This window comes from Ambystoma mexicanum, chromosome 10 (genome assembly GCF_040938575.1).
Source record: "Ambystoma mexicanum isolate Mex_15411 chromosome 10, UKY_AmexF1_1, whole genome shotgun sequence".
In the NCBI taxonomy this organism is placed as follows: Eukaryota; Metazoa; Chordata; class Amphibia; order Caudata; family Ambystomatidae; genus Ambystoma; species Ambystoma mexicanum.
The window spans coordinates 374,685,770-374,705,733 of record NC_090932.1 but is presented as its reverse complement, the minus strand read 5'-3'; the positions used below and the strand labels follow the sequence as shown (position 1 = coordinate 374,705,733).

General features: G+C 45.1%; 1 protein-coding gene across 2 annotated transcripts in view; it reads right to left on the bottom strand.

Moving 5' to 3' along the window:
- Positions 1 to 19,964, bottom strand: part of SLC18A1 (solute carrier family 18 member A1) — a 367,959-nt gene that overhangs the window by 153,490 nt on the left and 194,505 nt on the right. For both annotated transcript variants that reach the window (XM_069617961.1, XM_069617962.1), the window contains 3 exons: positions 12,769 to 12,858; positions 10,084 to 10,127; positions 8,115 to 8,175 (listed from right to left, as the gene is read on the bottom strand). In XM_069617961.1, the coding sequence (XP_069474062.1) occupies positions 8,115 to 8,175; positions 10,084 to 10,127; positions 12,769 to 12,858 (195 nt within the window). The remainder of the gene's footprint in view (positions 1 to 8,114; positions 8,176 to 10,083; positions 10,128 to 12,768; positions 12,859 to 19,964) is intronic.

Genomic DNA, 19,964 nt, shown 5'->3' with positions numbered 1-19,964 from the left:
CATTAACTCTCGGCAGACGGCATATGAATAAAACTAGCAGGCCAAAGTTTGATGTTACTGCTTGACAGAGCTAGCTCAAAGAGACCTCAGGAGAATGCGTTTTGGGTGGGGAAGGGTAGTTAGTTGCTGGAAACTGCCATAGGGATTAGCATGAACATGGGCAGCCATTGGCTGGACAAATAACCAAACAACACCCACAAGCTGTGTGCCCCTACTCACATGTCATGCCCCTCCTAGCTGTACTCCAATGTAAAACTTTTGTCTTATAGGTGGCAGTTAAGCACCTCAAGATTGCACACCTTAGAGGAGAGGGAATAGGTGGGAATAGGTGGAAAAGAGATGGGGGAGGGAACAGTGGGGCATTGAAGCCATGGATAGATCAGTTCAGTGTTGGCAGGGTTAAATATTAGACATTGCTGTGCTATCCAGCGGACGATTGCTGAGAGACAAACATAGATGTGAGCAGAGAGGTCAGGATGAAGAGTAGGGAAGGAGAAGGAGATGTGTTTGTTGCCCATGAAGAGTTCATAGGAGAATCCAAAAGAGGAGATCAGTCAACCTAGCCAGGACGTGTGGATGGTGAAATGTAAGGGACCAAGGATGGAGACAGGGGGACAGCAACCAAAATGGATGCCGGGACAGAGTTGTGTGTCTTACATGGACTAGAGCTGGATCAAAGACAGAGATAGGTGCCAACCTAGTCCAGCTTTGTGTCCTGGATTCCAAGGTTGGTGTCTGAAGAAGACAGGTGGTATCGACCTTTCCAAATGCTCCCATGTCATTTCTACTTCCCCTAAAACCTGCTCAATTGCTCATGTGCTTGCCCCATGTCACTCAATGCACCTAGCCTTTCCATATTCCACTCTCGTTTGCAGCAGAACTGCTTGATAGCCACCATTCCAACAACCAACATTTACACTCACAAACACCCCCAACCACATTATTTAAATAAAAATATACCTTTTTTGTATGCCCTCATGGAAGTGGTGTGAGCATGGACACAGGAAGCATGCAGAAGTAATGAATGACACTTCCTTTCAGTAGTCCTGCCTCTGCCCGTACACCATGGAAGACTTGCGGTTTCTAAGATTTGGAGTCAAAACATCCACCGTTCTGTGCATGCCAGTGCTCTCAATAGTAGATGCTTCCAGGCCTCCATGGCTGGTGCACAATAGCGGAAATTGTGCCTGCAGGTCATTAACCTGCAGGCTAACATTAGGCATGCACCACTGTGCCTACAAAGGGAGATCAAGCAGTTGATACCTACCTCAGGACAAGTGAATTCTAGGATTCAGGGTTTAGAATTGCAGCTGGAGTATACCGGAACTATGGAGAGTAGAAATAACTTGAACATATTTGGGATTCTTATAGAACACAGAAGGACTGGCAATGCTCTTACATTCATCATTGACTTTTTCTGTGGATTATTTTGGGTCTTAGAGATCACAACAGAGTTTTGAATGGAAGTTCAACATGTTCACTGCTTTTTGAGATATTGGAATGGGACAAGAGAACTCCCTACACCATACTCTGGCGAACTTTCTTACATGTCCAATAAAACGAAAGCTCTTGTACACCTAAAGGGACAAGAACAGTATTTTAATGGGTGCATACAACCTTTTTGTACTCCCTCGTAAGAGCGCAATGGATACTCAGAGATGCTGGGACGTTATACAATGATTAATGACTTTAAGGCTCTGGGTCTTGAAGTCTTCTTGCAGTTGTCAGTGTGACAAGGGGCTAACAAGGATCATTTTATTAAAGCAAAAGTAGAGGGATTGACCCTCATGGGAATGATTAGTGCTGTCCTTGCACATGATACATGACTCAGTGAAAGGGAGGAATAAGGATCATTTTATTAAAGCAAAAGTAGAATGCGTGGACCTCATGGGTAGGATGAGAGCTGCCCTTACACATGGCTCTTGGTACTGAATAAGGTCTGGAGGAATGGATGATGCTCATATCAATGGGAATAGACAAGGAAAGAGAGGATGGGAAAATGCAATGCGGGCAATAGGTGCTCTTTACAACATGGATGGCTATTCTTGTCAATTAAAGAGTATTTATGAATGGTGTGAAAAAAGCATGAGGGATCAGTGGAAAGGGTCACTTAGTTTCTAATGTATTGTAAGCTGGTTTTGAGCGTGTGGCTAATTCTAGCGGAGGAGGGGCTTTCACCTTTTATAAACCTCATTGCATGAACCAGGCTTCATCCACATAGGCTCTTTTGGGGTTTCTGGCGATAGAGAAGTGTGGACCGGGATAGTTTGAGATTGGGGGCGAGGGAGCATGAAAGAGTTGTCCGGTGCGGTAATAACGTGCTGGTATTAGCATATACCGGCACATTAACGCACTGGCCAACTACAAGTTTCTAGCTAAGGTGGCGGATTGACCTCCAGCTAAGAGTTGGAGGTCATTCTGCCACCTTACCGGCAAACATTTGCCAGTAATTTAAATCCCTCTGCATCATTCATATGGCTTTCTGGGGCCGGGGACCACTCTATCTGCAACTCTTTGTGACTAAATAGTCACCCTCTAGACATCTGCGTTCCTCTGGCACAATCTCCTTGAGTGTAAAGCGTTTTGCTAAACAGAGGGCAGGTGGTCAATCGCTTTCCTCATCGGGCTCCCTTCTTTGGAACAGCCTCCCCCTCCCTCTCTTGTCTTGAGCAGGACCTCCTTAATTTCCAGAAAAGCCTCAAGACCTTCCTCTTTACCTCTTCCTCCCTCTCTCTCTCTCCTGCTAATCACACAGTAGCCTGATTGGTGTGCAGGGCCCTTATGCATCCTTGGGGCCCTGACCTCCCACATTTTATCATCCCAGCTGCTGTCTATCCCCTGCAATTACCTCAGCTCACCATCCAGCACTGGAGGTTGCACTTACCTTTCTTCATAGCACTTCACCTGCTGCTCCCGATGAGCACCACAGCACCTATCCCATACGCCTCTCCGATCTGCACTTGCATGTTCTGAACACTCACAAGGCGTGGTAAGTTTGTCTCCCACTCCCCTTTGTCTCTTCTTATATGGTTGTATCTCATTATTTAACATTGATGTAATTATATTGTCTTACATCCCCTGTCCCATCCGTGTTTCCCTGTGGGCGCTTTCAAACAGTATTTGCTTCCTGTCTTAGCGCCTAACAAGTGAACAATAAATAAAGAAATAAATAAATATTACAGACAAAATCCCCAATGGAGTCCAATGGAACTCCATGTAACGGGGACTAACACTGTCTGCAACCACTGGTAATCCGGTGTAAATACCACCAGACCGAGTGGTGGATGGTGGAAAAAGGGAATGTCTGGTTGTTGATCTTGATGTTGCACTGGCTTGTTTTGCTCCAAGGTGGTAGACGAGTATTGTAGAGTGCAGGGTATGAGTATGCTGAGGTTCTGGCTAATACAATAAATTATGGTTGAATTCAAACGTTTAGCATGGAATGTCAATGGATTAAATACCAGCAATAAGAGTGCCCTTATGGACATGTACTTGCAGGAGATAGAAATTGTCACCATCTGCCACCAGCATGAAAATGTGTTACAGTGGTAATGCAAGCAGAGATTGCTAAGGCCAGTACGTGTTGTATGTTATCACTTTCTCAAGCATTTGCACAAAACATTACATGCAGCAGACACATGAACCCTCCATGAGTAGCTTTTCTGTAAAGTCGTGAATTGACGTGCTTCACGGATGATGGTTTGAGGGCCACTTTTTTGAGGCAAGGGGTGCCAGTCTGACTCTGCACCTGAGTGCTCAAGCTGATTGGACTCCCAATCTCTGAAGAAATAATATATCAGGCTCTTTGTCTCCTTCCTCCAGGCAAAATATTGGATCTGGATTGTTTATTGTGAACTAGTGTACCGGCCAGTGTACACAGGTCAAAGTGCAGTATTTCATTGACACGCTAGGACACTATAGGACGCTAGGACACTATATATCCTAAGCCAAGAGCTCCAAGTAGCTGTAACAACGGGCAAAGCTATGCAAATTGGCATTGTCTCTATATATCCTGAGGCAACAGCTCCCTCTAGAGGTGACAACAAGCAAAGCTACTGCATCGGACAACCATACCGGGACAAACATACATCTGGCCTTTTATTCTATTGTTAGATTGGATGTAAGAACTTATAAGGGCCATTTTTTCACAGACTGGTAGAGGAAACTAATCGGGTAGGTGACACACCAACCAATTGGCAAGAGGTGAACCTGTTAGTTATTCCCCAATAAGACAAGGACCCTATGTTGGTGGCTTCTTACTGCCCAATGTTGCTTATGAACAGTGACTGTAAGATTTACTTGAAGATTTTGGCCATCCATTTAGCCACAGTTATTCTGTCTAGAGCCTTTGCCCTAGTAGCTGGGGTCAATTTCAAAGGTCAAAGGTCCACCGGGGCATTAAAAATAGACTGCTGCTGGGGAACCAGAGGACCTGGATTCACTTAAGTGCAGGTATTTACTGTTATGAAATAGTGGGGGGATGGTGTGCTTCTGGTTGGCTAAGTGGGATACTGGCCCTCATTCTGTTTGGTGTCCTAATCTCAAGTACGGGTCCACCATTTGGAATAGGGCCTTGCTTTGGTTCCACTCTGGTGCCTTTCCAAAGGTGAGCAAAGTGGTCGGAACCTTGTAATCAGCTATATTCATCAGTTTTCGGCCATAGGCTGTCAATGTTCTGGTCGAAAAGTGGTCAGAGGGCAGTAGCAGCAGTTCCAGTGTTCCTGTTTCCAGTGGTGGTGTAGCCACAATTGGAAATTCAACAATGAAGCAGAAGACCTGCAAAGCCACTCAGGATGACGAATTGCTAAATATAGCTGCTTTAGGTGGTGTGCCGTTCTGCTGGGCAATTTTCCGTAGGTGTACCATTAGTGACGGAAGGTACCAAAAATGTCTAGCAATGGAAGTTCAGGTAGCTGGAGCTATCTTGGAGTGTCTACAGTCACATGGTTTCTGAGGTTCTTGGTAGATGCATGCAGTTCTGGTCTTTAGCAATCATAGGTCTCCGACAATATCAGTTGGTGCACTCAGTACCCAGGGTCTCCAACTCAGCTGGACGCACTGGGTCAGGGGAAGAGAGCATCACACCCTCTCTTTGGTAGTTGGACGTCTGGGAAATTCGGTACCAAAGCAGAGCTTTGCAATTTGTGAGGGTCTTAGGAAGGTGCATCAAGACCTCTCGGATCTCATTTACGGGTGCTCCAAGGTAACAGAGCAGACACTCTTAAAGGTGAATCTGAACTCGGTAGTGAAATCCAGGTCCTGATCACTAGGCTGTAGCATAACATACTTAATTATGCGGCACATCACATTCAACTTTTGTACGTCCCTTCACAGGCTTTCTCTCAGGGTGGATTCCGGTTTTTTCCCATACACCATTCACAAGATTGTCGTAGTTGGTCCTAGACATGATAGTCCATGCAGGCAGTAGCCATGACCCTATAGAGCCTCGGCTGTATATCATTCACTCTCATGACGGAACAATGTCTTGCGATTGCACTTGGGATTGGATTCTGCTTTTGGGCTCCCGGTAGAAACCAGCCCGATGTACAGCAGCCTGTATATTAGTAGAATCATAACAAGGCTGCCATCGAGCAGTGAAGCCCACACAGCTAGCTGCCCAAGACGACTTACACCAGGAAAACAGGGTACATGGAATACTCTGGCTGACGGTGGCATAAGGGTAGGCTCCCAGGGGGCACCTTTCATTTTCACGACTCTGATGAGGCCTCAGATGAGGAATGATCAGGGAATAGGGTCTTCAGGATTGGGCTTTTAGTCTCACAGATAGTCCTTGTGCCAGCTTTGCCTCTGCTTTATGGAGGGTGGCTGTTGAAGCAAAGGGTCTTGTGGTGTTTCCTAGTATCTAATGAAAATATGTTTGACCAAAATCCTTGCTAGGCTTATCTTGCAAAAACCCTCGCAATCCTTTCTCAAGAGACTCCTGCCTTGATTGAGCGATGTGCAAAGTATTCACAATGAAACGTTTGACTGCTTATTAAATGTAGCTTTGTTGGGTTACCCATCAAACCTCCTTTTGCTTTGAAGAAACATCACAAAGCAAAGCTTGTGGTAATGGCCTTCTATCACACTACTGGAGTATCACTCTGACTGAAGACACCCAAGAAACGTTGGAGTCAAAGAAATTCAAACAAGCTTGCCTTCATAGTTGGGCATCCAGAGGAGTCATTCCGGAAAGGTCCCGAGACTGGCATTGCTGTGGGACACTGAAGAGTGTGCACTTCCTCCACAGGAATCTAAAATACCAGAGCAAGACATTCTTATTCTTAGTGGTGGATACACCCCATAATGACCCACATCCCAACCTACAGGACACATTCCCGGGAGACCGGCCGAGTCGTCTGGCTAAGGTGTCCTATGGGACCAGTGTGTATGTAGTGAACAAAACACAGGCAGCTCACCTCTGTTCAGCCAGCATGTCTGTCTATTCCAGTCTACCAAGATGTCCTTCAAATTAGCATGTTCATCCAAAGGAGCTGAGGAGGGTTGAAAGCCCATGTCTCTGTCCCTTTCGACCTGGCCTCCTTGTTGTCTAGTTATTTTGTGGGGTGATCTCTACTGATAAGGGGTCAGACAGTGCAACGAGAATGATGACTGAAAGCTTCCAATTTAGTACAGGGCGACCTGGACAGAAATGTGCTAGGCTTGCCAGCACCTCACAAAATGGTCACTCATCAGAACATGACCCAATATTTGCAGAACATGTTCAGCGCTGGTGGGGCCCCCATGTTTTGAACATAAGTTTTAGTTACCTCTACAACCTTTGTGTACGACAGTATACCTCATGCAGGACACCGTCCCCAACCAAGCTCCATCTATCCTGTCATCTGTCCTGAAATGACAAGGATGACCCTTGTCCTGCCAGGATAGATGACAGGTCTGAGGACTATTGATGCCCTCTTCTCTCCCTGCGTATCAGAGAAGGACTTGCAGTACACACAAGCATGCGCACACGCACACAAACGAGAACAGCAGAAAGAACAATGAGACACCACCCAGGCCATGGAAAGGCTGAGTGATGCAGGGAAAGGATTCAAGACCTGCCACGGACTGCACCGCAGATGTGACACCAAACTCTATGCCCACCATATTTACCCAAAACAAAGAGGGGAGATCTCTTTCCCGGTGCCAGCAGGATCAACCACATGGTGCATGTGCCATGCTAGCCCTCCCATGTCTTATGGCATCAGATAGGCTTTCAGTGTCGACGCATGGGAAAGGAATATCATACAGGTAGAAAAGTCACCCTCAGGCCGTGACAAAAAGAACGCTCGAAACCCCCTATGCAGGTTTACCATAAAGGAGTGCTTTATTAAAAACTTAATATCATATTTAGTCAAGATTTTATTGTTTTCAATCCTTTCTCTGGAGGATAGCTCAGTGGCAACCTGCTCGCCTTGGAAGCAAGATGACACAGAGCAACACAGGTTCAATCCCAGGGTCCGCGCTTAGAAACCTCTGGGTATTAAGCGCGTTATAAGTAACTTATCATATCATAAGATTCTCCTCTGCACCTTTTTCTTCCAAATATATTCTGTGGTGTTTTCTGTATTGTCATACGTATTCCGAATTGTTATAACACCACAGTTGGCCTACTTTTGTGTAACCTTGTGCACTCATCAGACCTAACGCTATATTTGCTGCCAAAATACCCCAAATACGTACTATGGTACTATCACAAAAAGAAAACAGCAGGGTTATAAGTATGTTATTAATCGAGGTATCAGACCATACACAGGTAATGCCGGCCAGCACCTCACAAAATGGTGCAGTGTATGCGAGTAGAAACAGGTAATTGTTATACGTAATTCCGAATTGTTACACCAGCACATTTGGACTACTTTTGTGTAACCTTGTGCACTCATCAGACCTAACGCTATATTTGCTGCCAAAATACCCCAAATACGTACTATGGTAATATCTGCACAAAACGAAAACAGCAGGGTTATAAGTATGTTATTAATCCAGGTATCAGACCATACACAGGTAATGGGACACACAAGGATAACAATGGTGCAGGTTGGCAGAGGGCATGGAAAGGGGTGCAGTGTATGCGAGTAGAAACTGTCATTTCACCAACTGTTGTGGGACCTCACCTGCTGCTGCCAGAATGTACGGATCTCGGAGGAGGGTCAAGAGTGATGCACCTTTTGTACTCTAGAAAAACACAAAACACAATGTCACAAAACATATATGTGTATCTATTCACAACAGTAGAGCTGCATCTTGACTAACCTCTTTCCAAATTGCAGTAACAGCTTGGTCTTTTGTCCTCCTTCAATTGCAAGCTTGCTTCACTCCCCAGCAATACCAGCATGGAATGTCCCCGGCGTGCAATGCTAGCCTGTTCTTAATTTCATATACTGCTAAATAGTCAATCCCAGTCTCCGTCAAATGGAGTGCCAGTTTTTCCGGTCTTGCAAATACATTAATACTGCCCCCCCATGCTGTGCTGATTTTGTCGCTCTATAACTTTCTTTACATGCCTGCCCTCCCCCCAACTTGCAATACCAACCTAGCACTATCCCATGTACAATACAGGCCTGCTTTATGTCCCACCAGGCTCGGACTAGCCTATAGGCCAAAAGGCACATGGCTGAACCAAAAACGCAAAATGCTGGTGTGGCCCACTTTTTTTGGCCAATGTGGGGCAATTTGATGAGTTACTTGTCTATGGGGCTAATAGTTTTGACAAGTGTTGCTGAATAAATATTCTTTAAAATGTACAATTTGCATCACATTTCATCCCAAAACTCCCCCTTGGGTACTATTCAAACAGTGTCACAAAAGGAATGAATAGCCATTTGCAGCGGTGGGCCATTTTTTGATTGTTGCCCGAGACAATTTTATGGCCCAGCTCGATCCTGTGTCCCAGATGGAGGGTGAGCTTGTTATCTCCTCCACCTGCAGTAATAACCAGCCCTAGGTACTCTTCAGTATGAGTCTAGTCTTAACTGGAATTCCAGCCTGGTTTCACCCCCCACAAGCAATGGGATATTGGTCTCTTCCATTTGCAGTAGGGATTGTTCTCTCTCCCACATGCGGAACGAGCCGGGTCTAAGTTCTCAGTAGGAAGAGTTCAGTTTTCCTTCCAAACGCAATGCAAGACTAGCCTCTCTTTCACATATAGCAGCGATATTATCTCATTTCCTATGTGCAGCATTAGTACCACACAAAATACTAGAGTAAACGTACTCTCCTTTACCCCTCCCTCACCTGGACTATCAGCCTGGGCCGGCTTTCCTGCAGTGCCAATGCTGCGTCTATGTTGCCAGCAATATGAGCACATCATCTCTAACAGACACGTTGGCAGTCGGGCACTGATCTATGGGAAAATATCGAAATAAACTGTGCAAATCCGAAAATACAGGTTTTATTTTTATTTAACTTCACTTCACTGCATATATATGTGGGGGTCTCCCTTGTTTTCCCCACATTTAATATCAACTTAACCCATCTTAACCCATATGTATGCAGTGAAATGGGGCTTTAAAGAGTTTATATTTTTGGATTTGCAGTGCTGGTCTGCTATATTTTGTAGTAATACTGTCGTGCACCAATTCACATCATTGCCAGGGTACACTTACATTCCTTTGAAGCTTTCTAGTTCTTGTTTTACCAGCCTGGCGTCTTAGCTACCTGTAGAGACATTCTGGTCTTGATGTCTCATTGCACCAGTCTGGCATCTCACCGGTGGCAGCAGTCTGGTCCTTCACCCATATGAAGTGCCAGGCTTACGCCTGTTCCTTATAGAGTGTCAGCATTTCCAGTCTCTCTCACACTATCCCATGCAGTAGCAGTCTGCCAGCAGTACAGCTTGGTATCACTCCAAACTATGGTATGGGAGTTAAGGGGTGATAGGGAGGAGTGTAATAGGGCCATTGTGGCTGAGTGCATACCCGCCTACCAATGTTGGTAGATTGGGAAGGGCTTTAGTGTTGGTCATTATCTGAGCATTTCTAGTTGTCAGGTGGAGTGGGAAATACGGAAACTGCAGGGTAAAGTGAAGATATTGAGACGCAATGAGGCACAGAACCAGGGTTACTGGTCCTGATTCACACTTACCTCTGGAGAAATCTTGGAAGGCCGCAGCGTGCAGAGTTGTAGGGCTGAGAAAATAAACATATTGTGTGATCACAATGAAGCTTCTTCGCATTGCATCCCTGTACATCCAAGATGAGTTCATTTGAACGCTTTGCTTTCAGAGTTGCCCTTGAATATACTGAACCAGCTCACAATGGGGACAGTGAGCAATTTGGCGTACCAGACTATTCTGGAACTGTTCTATGCTAGCTCGGTTCATGTAAGGATCTGAGCTGAGCGAATTAGGAAACCTTTATAGATTGATTGGATGGGTCATAGAATTGAAGATCTCAAGAGCTGTCTCCTTGTTCTCCATTAGCTCCCCTCGGTTCATGTGTTGGTTGTCATCAAGTGTTAGGCTTTGTTACCACCATTAATACAATGGGCCTCATTACGAGTTTGGAGGCAGCCATGCTGCTATTTGCGGCATGGCTGCCTCCAAACTCGGTTCCGGGTTTGAGTTCCTTGAATGAGGAATTACCGGGCCATTCCAACCTTGGAGGACCCGGTAATTCCTCATTCAATTTACCCATCCCCATTCCCATTTGAGCCCCCATAGGGCTCAATGGGAATGGGGAGGGAGCTAACGGGCCCGTTAATATCAGGCCCGTTGTTAGCTTCCTGGTCCCTTCGCGGGACCCGGAAAGGACGTCTGGTCTGACCAGACGTCCAGAGCGGGTCCCGCGAGGGAACCTCATAATAGGGCGGAATGGGGTTAACGGCACCGGCACCATTACCAGCGCCGTTAAACCCATTCCGCCAGGGTCCTAATGAGGCCCACTCTCTCTTTCACTCTCTCTCTCTCGCTCTCTCTCTCTTTCTCTCTTGCTATCTCTCTCTCTCTCTTCTCTCTCTCTCTCTCCCTATCTCTCTCTATCTCTCTCTCTTTCTTTCTCTCTCTCCCCCTCTTGCTCTCTTTCCCTCTTTGCTCTCTTTCTTTTTGTCTCTCATTCCAGGCAGGTTCTGTTGCCATCATTAACAAATGATGGGGTTGGGAAACACTTCAATGCAAACATGCTACCAAGAGAACTGTAAGTCGACTTAGACTTACAGTACAGCTTGAAGGTATAAGCAATGAGGGTTAGGGAAAGTGCTGCATGACAAAATGTTCGTCTTCCTATGGAGTGGCTTGGGTATAGAGCCAGATAGCAAGATCCAGTGAAACGCTCAGATTCCCCGATGAGAGAAAGTATTATTTTCACACATATTCAGAAAAGCTGTTGAGCAAAAAAGAGATCTTTCGCGATTCACATCCACTTGACTGGTGCGCTACACCTTTAACATTGGCCCTGTGGAACAGGAGGCATTGCTAACTTTACACATTGGGTGTTGTTCTGTGTGCTGCATACTATCATCACTGATTGTGACAGCAAAGCATTATTGCACCGGCCATGAGCTATGGGATAAGGTTCAGGATTCTTTTCAGTAAAGCTAAAGCAACTCACTTTAATGCAAGCCAAGTTCTTCGTCATCTGAATCATTACTTCTCTGATTCTCTGTCATCGGCTATCAAATTCACTGTCGCAGTTGGAAGAGTGTCCTTGCACCATGCAAGATGTTCCAGCATGGGGAGGAGGGAAGGTTGCTGCAATCAACAATTAAGAAACACTGGTACCTACTAGAGATCTTTCTTTCACTGCAAACATGCAGGAGCTCCTGCTTGTGTGAGGGGCCGGCATCAAGGAAAAATCCATTGCAATCCGTCAATGGTGTCCTTTCTCTGCCAAGGCACACCACGAGGTTTGGGTGAAGGGTGGCACAGGCTGCTTCAGGGTCTCATCCCCAGACCTTGCATCTCACTTTCCCGGGTCACCCACGTAACCTTGAGTTCCAGCTTGCACTACTGAATCTGGATATTGGTGGTGTGTCTGGTGATTGCTTATATTCACCCTACCAGTGTGATGAAGTTGTGGAGTTAGGTGGTATTTCCGTCAGACTCAGTGATCTCTAGAGAAATTATCTCCATCCTGTGCAGTGATTGGATGACTGTGCTATAGCCTTTCAAATATTTGCATTCATTCTAGAATGTTAATAAATGCGGGGAATGCCCTCACTTGTGTTGGTTTGTTTATTTATTTATATCGCGCACCGAACCCGGAGGTAACTGGGCGTAGAGTACTTCCAACCAAGTAGACACAGTAAACAACCTCTATCCTGTGCAGTACCTAGGTTCATGTGCTCTAGTATTTCAAGTCTAGCAAAAGCATTCATCCTGGAACTTTAATAAATGCAGGCAAAGCCTTCATAAATATGCTGGGAACTTTCAATATATTTTAGTTTCAATCATTTTGGACTCACTGCTTCCCTGAAGCTACTTTATGGCACTAATCACGAATAAATTTAACTCATAATGTGGGTATTATAACATAAGAGCCTGCAATTAGTTGATACAACATGTAAAAGTAGAACATATCAAAATACTTCGAGGGAGTCACTAAAAGGTTTTCAGGGAGGGAAACATTGAGGCAATAGCCTTATAAACTAAATTGCCTTCTTGGTTCTCATGCTGAGCAGGGAGATCTCCTCCCTACTCCAAGTTGGTGAACTTAGATGCTTTAAAAGTACGTGTAGAACATGCAAACATCTATTACTCATTCTGATGATGGTCTAACGCATCTCAAGAACTTAGATTCAGTTCACCTCCTCTGGTCAGAGCAGGCTACTCACCTCCATCAAACAGAGCAAGGAAGGCCAAAACCAGAAAGGGTGAAGATTTCCCAACAAATGAGTACATCATACTTCCAAAGGGAGCTCCAACTAGAAGGAAAACAAATCATCATTAGAAAAAGTCACTATGTACAACATTAAACCCGCCTGTTTTTCCTGCATACCCTCTGCACACCTTTGAATAACTGTATTAATCTGGTTACACGGGTCAGTTTACATAGCTGCTAATACACATTTTTCCTTCAGCACATTTCATGCACACAGCTGCTAATAAGCGTCTCATGCCTGGAGAACAGGTTACGGTAAAAAAATACTTTTATGACCACTTATCATCCTACTTTGCTAAATAAACCTTCATCAACAAAGACATAACTGAACTGAATCGTATATCTCCAAAGGACAGTGGAAGATATTAGCCAGAAATCAAAACAGGAAGACTCTCACATGTAGTTGGCGGGAGCTCGTTAAGATCTCCCCAAATGCAACTAGTGTGCTGTTGTGGTAAGATATATATGTTCTCGAGCAATTTCCTCTGGCAATTCTCGAAAGAAAGAGTTTGGATTAAATTCCCAGATTGCAAGGTCCTTCCTAGTAGGAGGCATTTCTGCTTTAAGTTGTGGTGCAGTGCCTTTTGAGGTCAAAAGGAAATTGTTCAAGCTCCACCAATAAATGCAGAACTTTATCTAATGATCAAGATGATCCCTGATTGATCATCAACCTCCCATATCTTCTGGAGGGGAGGGTGGGGAGGCTGTGCATCTGCTTAAGTCCTTTGTTGAGAAAAAAACATCTGCTTAACCCCTTTTTGGCACAGATTAGGACAGATGATGAGTTAGTTAAGTGTTGCTGATCTTTATTCTTGATGACATGAGACATCACCTAGGATAGCAACATCGCCTGGTCCTCTTAGATTTATCCATCACTTCTCATAGATGAGACATTGCATCCTAAATGAAAGTCTATTGCCATGGGTGCTCAGGATATAGGGCCTCATCACGAGTTGGGCACTAACGCCGGCCGTGTTACTGCCGCAGCTATTAGCCCTACTGCCAACCCTGCGGCACTATTAGCGCCGGATCAGGGGTTTGGCAGAACGGTAAGTCCCCATTCCCCATTGGGCCCATTCAGGAATTTCCCATTCCCCATTGGGCCCAATGGGGAATGCTTGGCGCTATTACCACCAGCGCTATTACCACAGCGGTAATAGCGCCAAAAATCAGCAAAAGAGCTGGGGGTAAATCCGCCAAGCCCGTTGTTTGACGGACCCTTAAATGTGGCGGTAATAGCATTACTGTTACATTTAAGGGTTATCCCAAACTCGTGATGAGGCAGATAGTCTTAAATTTGTGAATGCATGTTTCAGCAATTTGTTCACGAGCTGTCTCTTTACGCCTGTTTAGATCGAAATTCACTTCATGAGTATGGAATGTTCCTGTCACCCTTTGCTGTAGAATTTCAGTGAGGGGACCATACATACTGGTATACAGAAAGAAACAAGATGACTATGTTACTCCAATAATGTCAGTAAAACTATACACAATTCATTGTGAGATCACTAACACGAAATATTTCAGGCATGTTCCATGGGGCCCCATCAAAAGTGAGAACATCTATCTTCTTTTGATATCAAATTCAATGAGACATATAATTCTCTGACATTAGAAAATATATGTGGCCACCAAAAGGCATGTGCAACCAAAACCAGAGAAATATTGACATTCCTATTGTATATCTCTAAACCTCTCTTTGGAGGTCACCAACAGAGAGTGCAAGAGTGGATAATAGCTCTCTCTAGAGAGCAATGCTTTCTTGATCATCATCATCAAAGCACCCACAATCTGTTTCTGCTAGATAATGCATCTGCTCTTATTTTGCTTGCCCTTGAATGATACGGGATTGTGATATCCTGACGAGTGACACAATATACACACCATCGTGAGCAGACTGCCATTGGAGCCGAAATGAACACTATAGTTTTGTAGCACTATAGACATTCTGCTGCTGATGGTAATTATACAATTCTCTACCAAACATCACACATTCAATCTGGCAGAGATAAAGTATGACAGATTCCCTGACCCTGACTATTTTAATGTTGCTATTGTAAAGCAGCCATAAGGGGCGCCACCAGAATAAGATTGATAAGGGCGCGCCAGTGTATTTTTGTTATAAAGATTTGTAGGATGTGGTAACAGACTGACTGACTGAAGGTGTTGGGAAGCGGGGGCAATCGGCCCAGACCCCCAAGAGATTTTGAATGCTGCAAAGGCTGAACACTGTGCTGTAGATGCTTGGGGAGTACATAGGCGGGGGGAAGGGTGTTGAGAGGCGTTCTGTTTAGGGATAGAATATAGCGAGAGTGGATGTAAGTTGCATTGGACACAAGATGCCATTTTGGTTAATAGTTGCCATCTCTAAATGAAAGCCTGGTGTCGTGCTGCAGCCAGAACAGTAGACCCTGGCACAGGGGATAGTTATACTTGTGCGAATACGGGAGCAGGGTATGATTGGGGTGGAAATGGGACAGGCTAGGCTCACATAGATTCATAAACCTCTCATTGTCTCGTATCGTTAGCACATGTAACTGAGAAGGAATGCAGCCTGCAAGGCCATGAGGGGCCAAGAGCTCCCTGCAAACAGTTATCGCATGAGAAGGAGGGCACGAGGCTCTGATCCAGCCCAGCCCAGCCCAAATTCTAAGTTATATTGCCCAGATGCCCCATCCCAAGAACCTAACATTCCAGGGGTTCTATGTGATTTTTTCCATTTTTGTAGGTCGCCTAACAAAAAGACTGATTGTGGTGGGATTAACTTGAAATTGGGGGGGGGGGGTTCACACCCCGAAACCCTCTCGCTGACATTTTGATTTACAAAGACTGCTCCGTGTGGTCACGCAGCAGTCTTTCTAAATTGATTATTTTCTTGTTTGTTTTTTTTAAAACAATCTCTTCACTTAGGACCGATTGCAGGACATCAGCCAGTTCAAGACCCCTAACCATAAAACTGTTCGACCACCCATTTGTTATATAGATCACAGTAGAATGTCCAGGGCCCCTGTGATCTGTGCCTTCTACCTCCCCATGAAACACAGCGATCTACCAGATACAAAAGGCAAAAGGAGGAGTACTAGAATGATTAAGGACCTGTGCCCCTTAAATGATATAGCACAGGCGGAATTTCCTGTAGTTCCTAGCCCTGCTACCATCTTGTGCAGCAACCTAAACACGCAACATATTTCACAGTGGTGGATCTGAAGAATGCTTTCTTCTCTATCCCTCTGCACCAAGACTCAAAGTATCTTGCCGTGTTCACGCATAGCGGAATGTGCTTTGATCACACAAGAGTGCCTCAAGGGTACTGCAAGTCCCCCAGCATTTTTAACAGAATATTCCATGCTGACCTGGGAAACATCCATGTGCCTAGTACCATCATTCAGTATGTGGACTATCTGCTGGTATGCAGCAACAGCGAAAACCAGTGAAGAAGCGACTCAATCACCCTCTTCAGCTGTTATCATATAAGGTGTACAAAGTGGACAGGGTCAAACTGCAATACTGTCTTCAAGAAGTACTCTAGCTGGAACAGTTGATATTTGTTCATGAGAAAAGGATCATAGCAGAACGTGCAGCATCTCTGTGCAGGGCCCCTCAGCCCAGGACATTTAAAGAGATTCAGAAGTTCCTAGGTCTGTGTAATTACTGCAGGGCATGAATTCTGAATTACGCGGCATACGTGAGACCTCTGTTATAAGGTCTTAAAGAGGCACAAATTACAGACAAGAATATTGTATGGACAGAGGAAATGCTCACAAGTTTCAATGACTTGAAGGAATTTATCTGCACTGCTCCAGCACAAGTGACCCCTAAATACACCATGGAATTCTATCTGTACTCCCATTCAAATGGCCAAATGATGACTGCAATGCTCACCCAGAAAAGCATGATGGGCCACAATCCATTGGCCTATTACAGTGGTGTACTAGACAGACCCTCCAGGATTTTTCGGCATGAAATGGCAAATTTTGCAGCATGAAATGGCAAATTTTGCAGCACAAACCTTTATTTATGGCAGCATTTTTGCAGCACTATTTGTATTGACTGGAGGGTGCAAGATTGCTACATTGCAGGAAAGAGGCTGTGTATAAGGCTACAAGAGAGCCAGGGTGTCAATATATGTATCATTTATATCGAATTGGAAGAGTCCTAGATGTCTCCGGCTTGGCAGAACAGTGTTTGTTTTGGCTACGTTTTTTGGTTTAATGTGTATGCCTATTTTAAATTATTAACACTATTAATCATTATCAGTTGTAATGCTGAAATATTCCCCTTCTATGTTCCCCAATCCGCAAACGCCCACACCCCTCTCACCCAACACACCTCACACGTCTCACCAATTCCCCATCACAACTTGTATTTTTGAACCTCACGCTCAGTCATATACATAACCACATGCACTGTCACACTGCCAAGTCACAATTTGCACTTTCTAGTCCTTGCCAAACTCCAAATCATACTCCCAACTCACACTGTACGCTCCCCAATTCCTCCCGCAGTATACAGTCCTTCATTCTTGCATGCTACTTCTGCATTTTTCATACTTTCTCCCATTCTATCACACTCTTCCCTCATCCTTTCTCCCAATCGGCAGCCCACTACTACCCCTGAGCCCACGTTCCTTCCACTTTCTGTACCTCTGCTCTATCTGATTTCTGGCCCACCGCCCCCTGCTTCCGCTCTGCTCTCTTGCCCACTGCTTCCCCCTCTGACCCACTGCTCTCCCTCTGATCTCCCTTCGCTTTCTTGCCTACCACGCCACAGCTCACCCATCACTCCCTCTCACTCCTTTCTCACTCCTTTCTCTCACATATTGTGACAATTTTTCAATTTTTGTACAAAACTGTAGATTTTGTTCTAAAAATAAAATGGGGCATTTTTGTGGGTGTTTCTGCAAAAACAGCTGTTTTTGCGCTTTTTTGCAAAAACACCACTTTTTTCGCTGCATTATGCGGGATCGCAAAATTGCTATAAACTGGAGGGTCCGACTAGACTCAGTGGGGCAGGGCCAGTTCCCCTGTGAACAGGCACTTGCTGCTGCTGCTACATTTTCAATTGAAAAAGTTCCACAATTGTCATGGGGTGCTTGGTAACACTGTACATAGAACATGCAGTGTTTGCCATCCTCGAGCGATCAAAATCTACTGTGACCACACAGCAAGTATCCGCTATGAAGTAATATTATCCAGCCCGCACATAGGGGGGATCAGGAGGAGGAGGACATAACCAAAACGAAAGATAGCCCACTCGAGGTGGGGGGAGATTCTCTTTATTGATGGGTTAGCAACTATTGACAAGGGAACGGGTGCAAGACATACGGGTGCGACAGTGGTTTGCTAGTGGATGGAGAATACAAAGTAATTGTCCAAAAAAGATTGCCCATGCATTATTCAGCTCAAGCTACAGAGTTTATCACACTCGTTGTGCCACTCCTGGCGTCTCAAAGGATGCCATGTAACAGTCTATTCTGATTCTGCCTATGTCACCACCATGGTGCCCTCTGGGCTGGCATGATTGAAGAGGAGAGGGTTTAGGCGGACTGACAGATCCCCAGTGCAGCATGCTGCACTACTAGATAAACTGATATATGCACTTTTGCAACCTTCCAAGGTGGTGGTGTTAAAATTCACTGCCCATACAAATGACACTGATATGGTCTCACTCAGCAATGCCGCTGTGAATGCGTCAGCCAAACAAGCTGCATATTTACCTGTGCCCAATGTAGCAGAATAACCAGGGGTGGCACAAGGTCAAGCACAGTTACCAAAGTCCTATAATTCACTGCCCGTTGCTCCAGTTATTGAACTACAAGGACTTTCTTCCCCAGGAAGAAAATGATTTGTGGGTGAAGAGAGGGTGTAAACAGTCCCCAACAGATATGCTCTGGTGGCGGTAAATCAGTGGCAAAGTGGTCATGCCACAAGAGTTGCTACTGGTCGCTTTCAATCAGTTGCACCAATCGTCACATGTGTCGAAACATCATATCGCAGCAGATATACAGGAGGACTGGTTTGTCCCCAATCTGCAGGAGCTGTTGTCTAAAATGGTATTTAATTGTACTACATGTCAATCTATCTTACAGCACTGGAAATATGCTGAGAACAATCAAATGCACCTTGTCCCGCCCTACTGGGCTGTTCCGCGAGTTACACGTTGACTACGCGGACATGGGGGAAAGGTGCAACATGTTCTGCTATTTAATCATGGATGTGTTCCCCTTCTCCCGGTGGGAGGAGGCAGGTCCTTGTGCACATCCAGATGGTAAGTGTGCGTCCAAATTTTTGGTCAGGGAAGTTTTCCCTTGAGGGCCAAGGGGGTGCAATTTATTAAGATCTGATAGCGGAACTCACTTTTGTGATGAGATGAGGAAGGAAATAACAGCATTACTGGGCATTAAGCATTGAAGGTGCACAATTTACCACCCTCCGGCCAACAGGGTTGAAGAAGGGGTCCACGGCCTGTTGAAAGGGATGTGTTCAAAGTTGTGCACAACACTGCAGAAAAACTGGGTGCACTGCTTGACACTGGCATTATTTAGCTTACGAAGGCAGCCCTGTAAGGATCATCATTTATCAGCGCATGATGGGGTCATGGGGTGGCACATGCATGCGCCCCTATCTCCCATAAGGAAAGCATGGGATGCTCACAGGACTGCGTCTGTTTTGGGGGACGAGTTTAGGGCCTATTTATCTGCCTTAACCAAAGCCATAAAATGTATTTCCCAACATATTGCAACTCCACAATCCTAAGACACCACCGGTACTGCAGCTACCTCAGAGACGTCACCACAGCTCCAGTTACTGTCTGGAGACCTTGTTTTTATTGGGATCTTTGTCTGTCGGTGGAGCGAGCCCTGATACAATGGTCCATACACTGTTGTCTACTCCACTCCCCTGGCAGTAAAAGTAAGGGAGCTGTGGTATTGGGTGAATCTTTCGGACATCCGTAAGGCACCAAATGCCAGACCCCCCCACACAAATTGAGTAGATGCCATAAATCATAAAAAATGACTTGCTGAACTATTGGACTCCAGTGGTTGCATGTACTTCATTGATGAAAGAGTTGTTTTCCTAATTTCTTTTCTACTCATAATAGCATTTATTTGTGTTTTATTCTTTATGTTTTATTTTATATAAAGTTAAC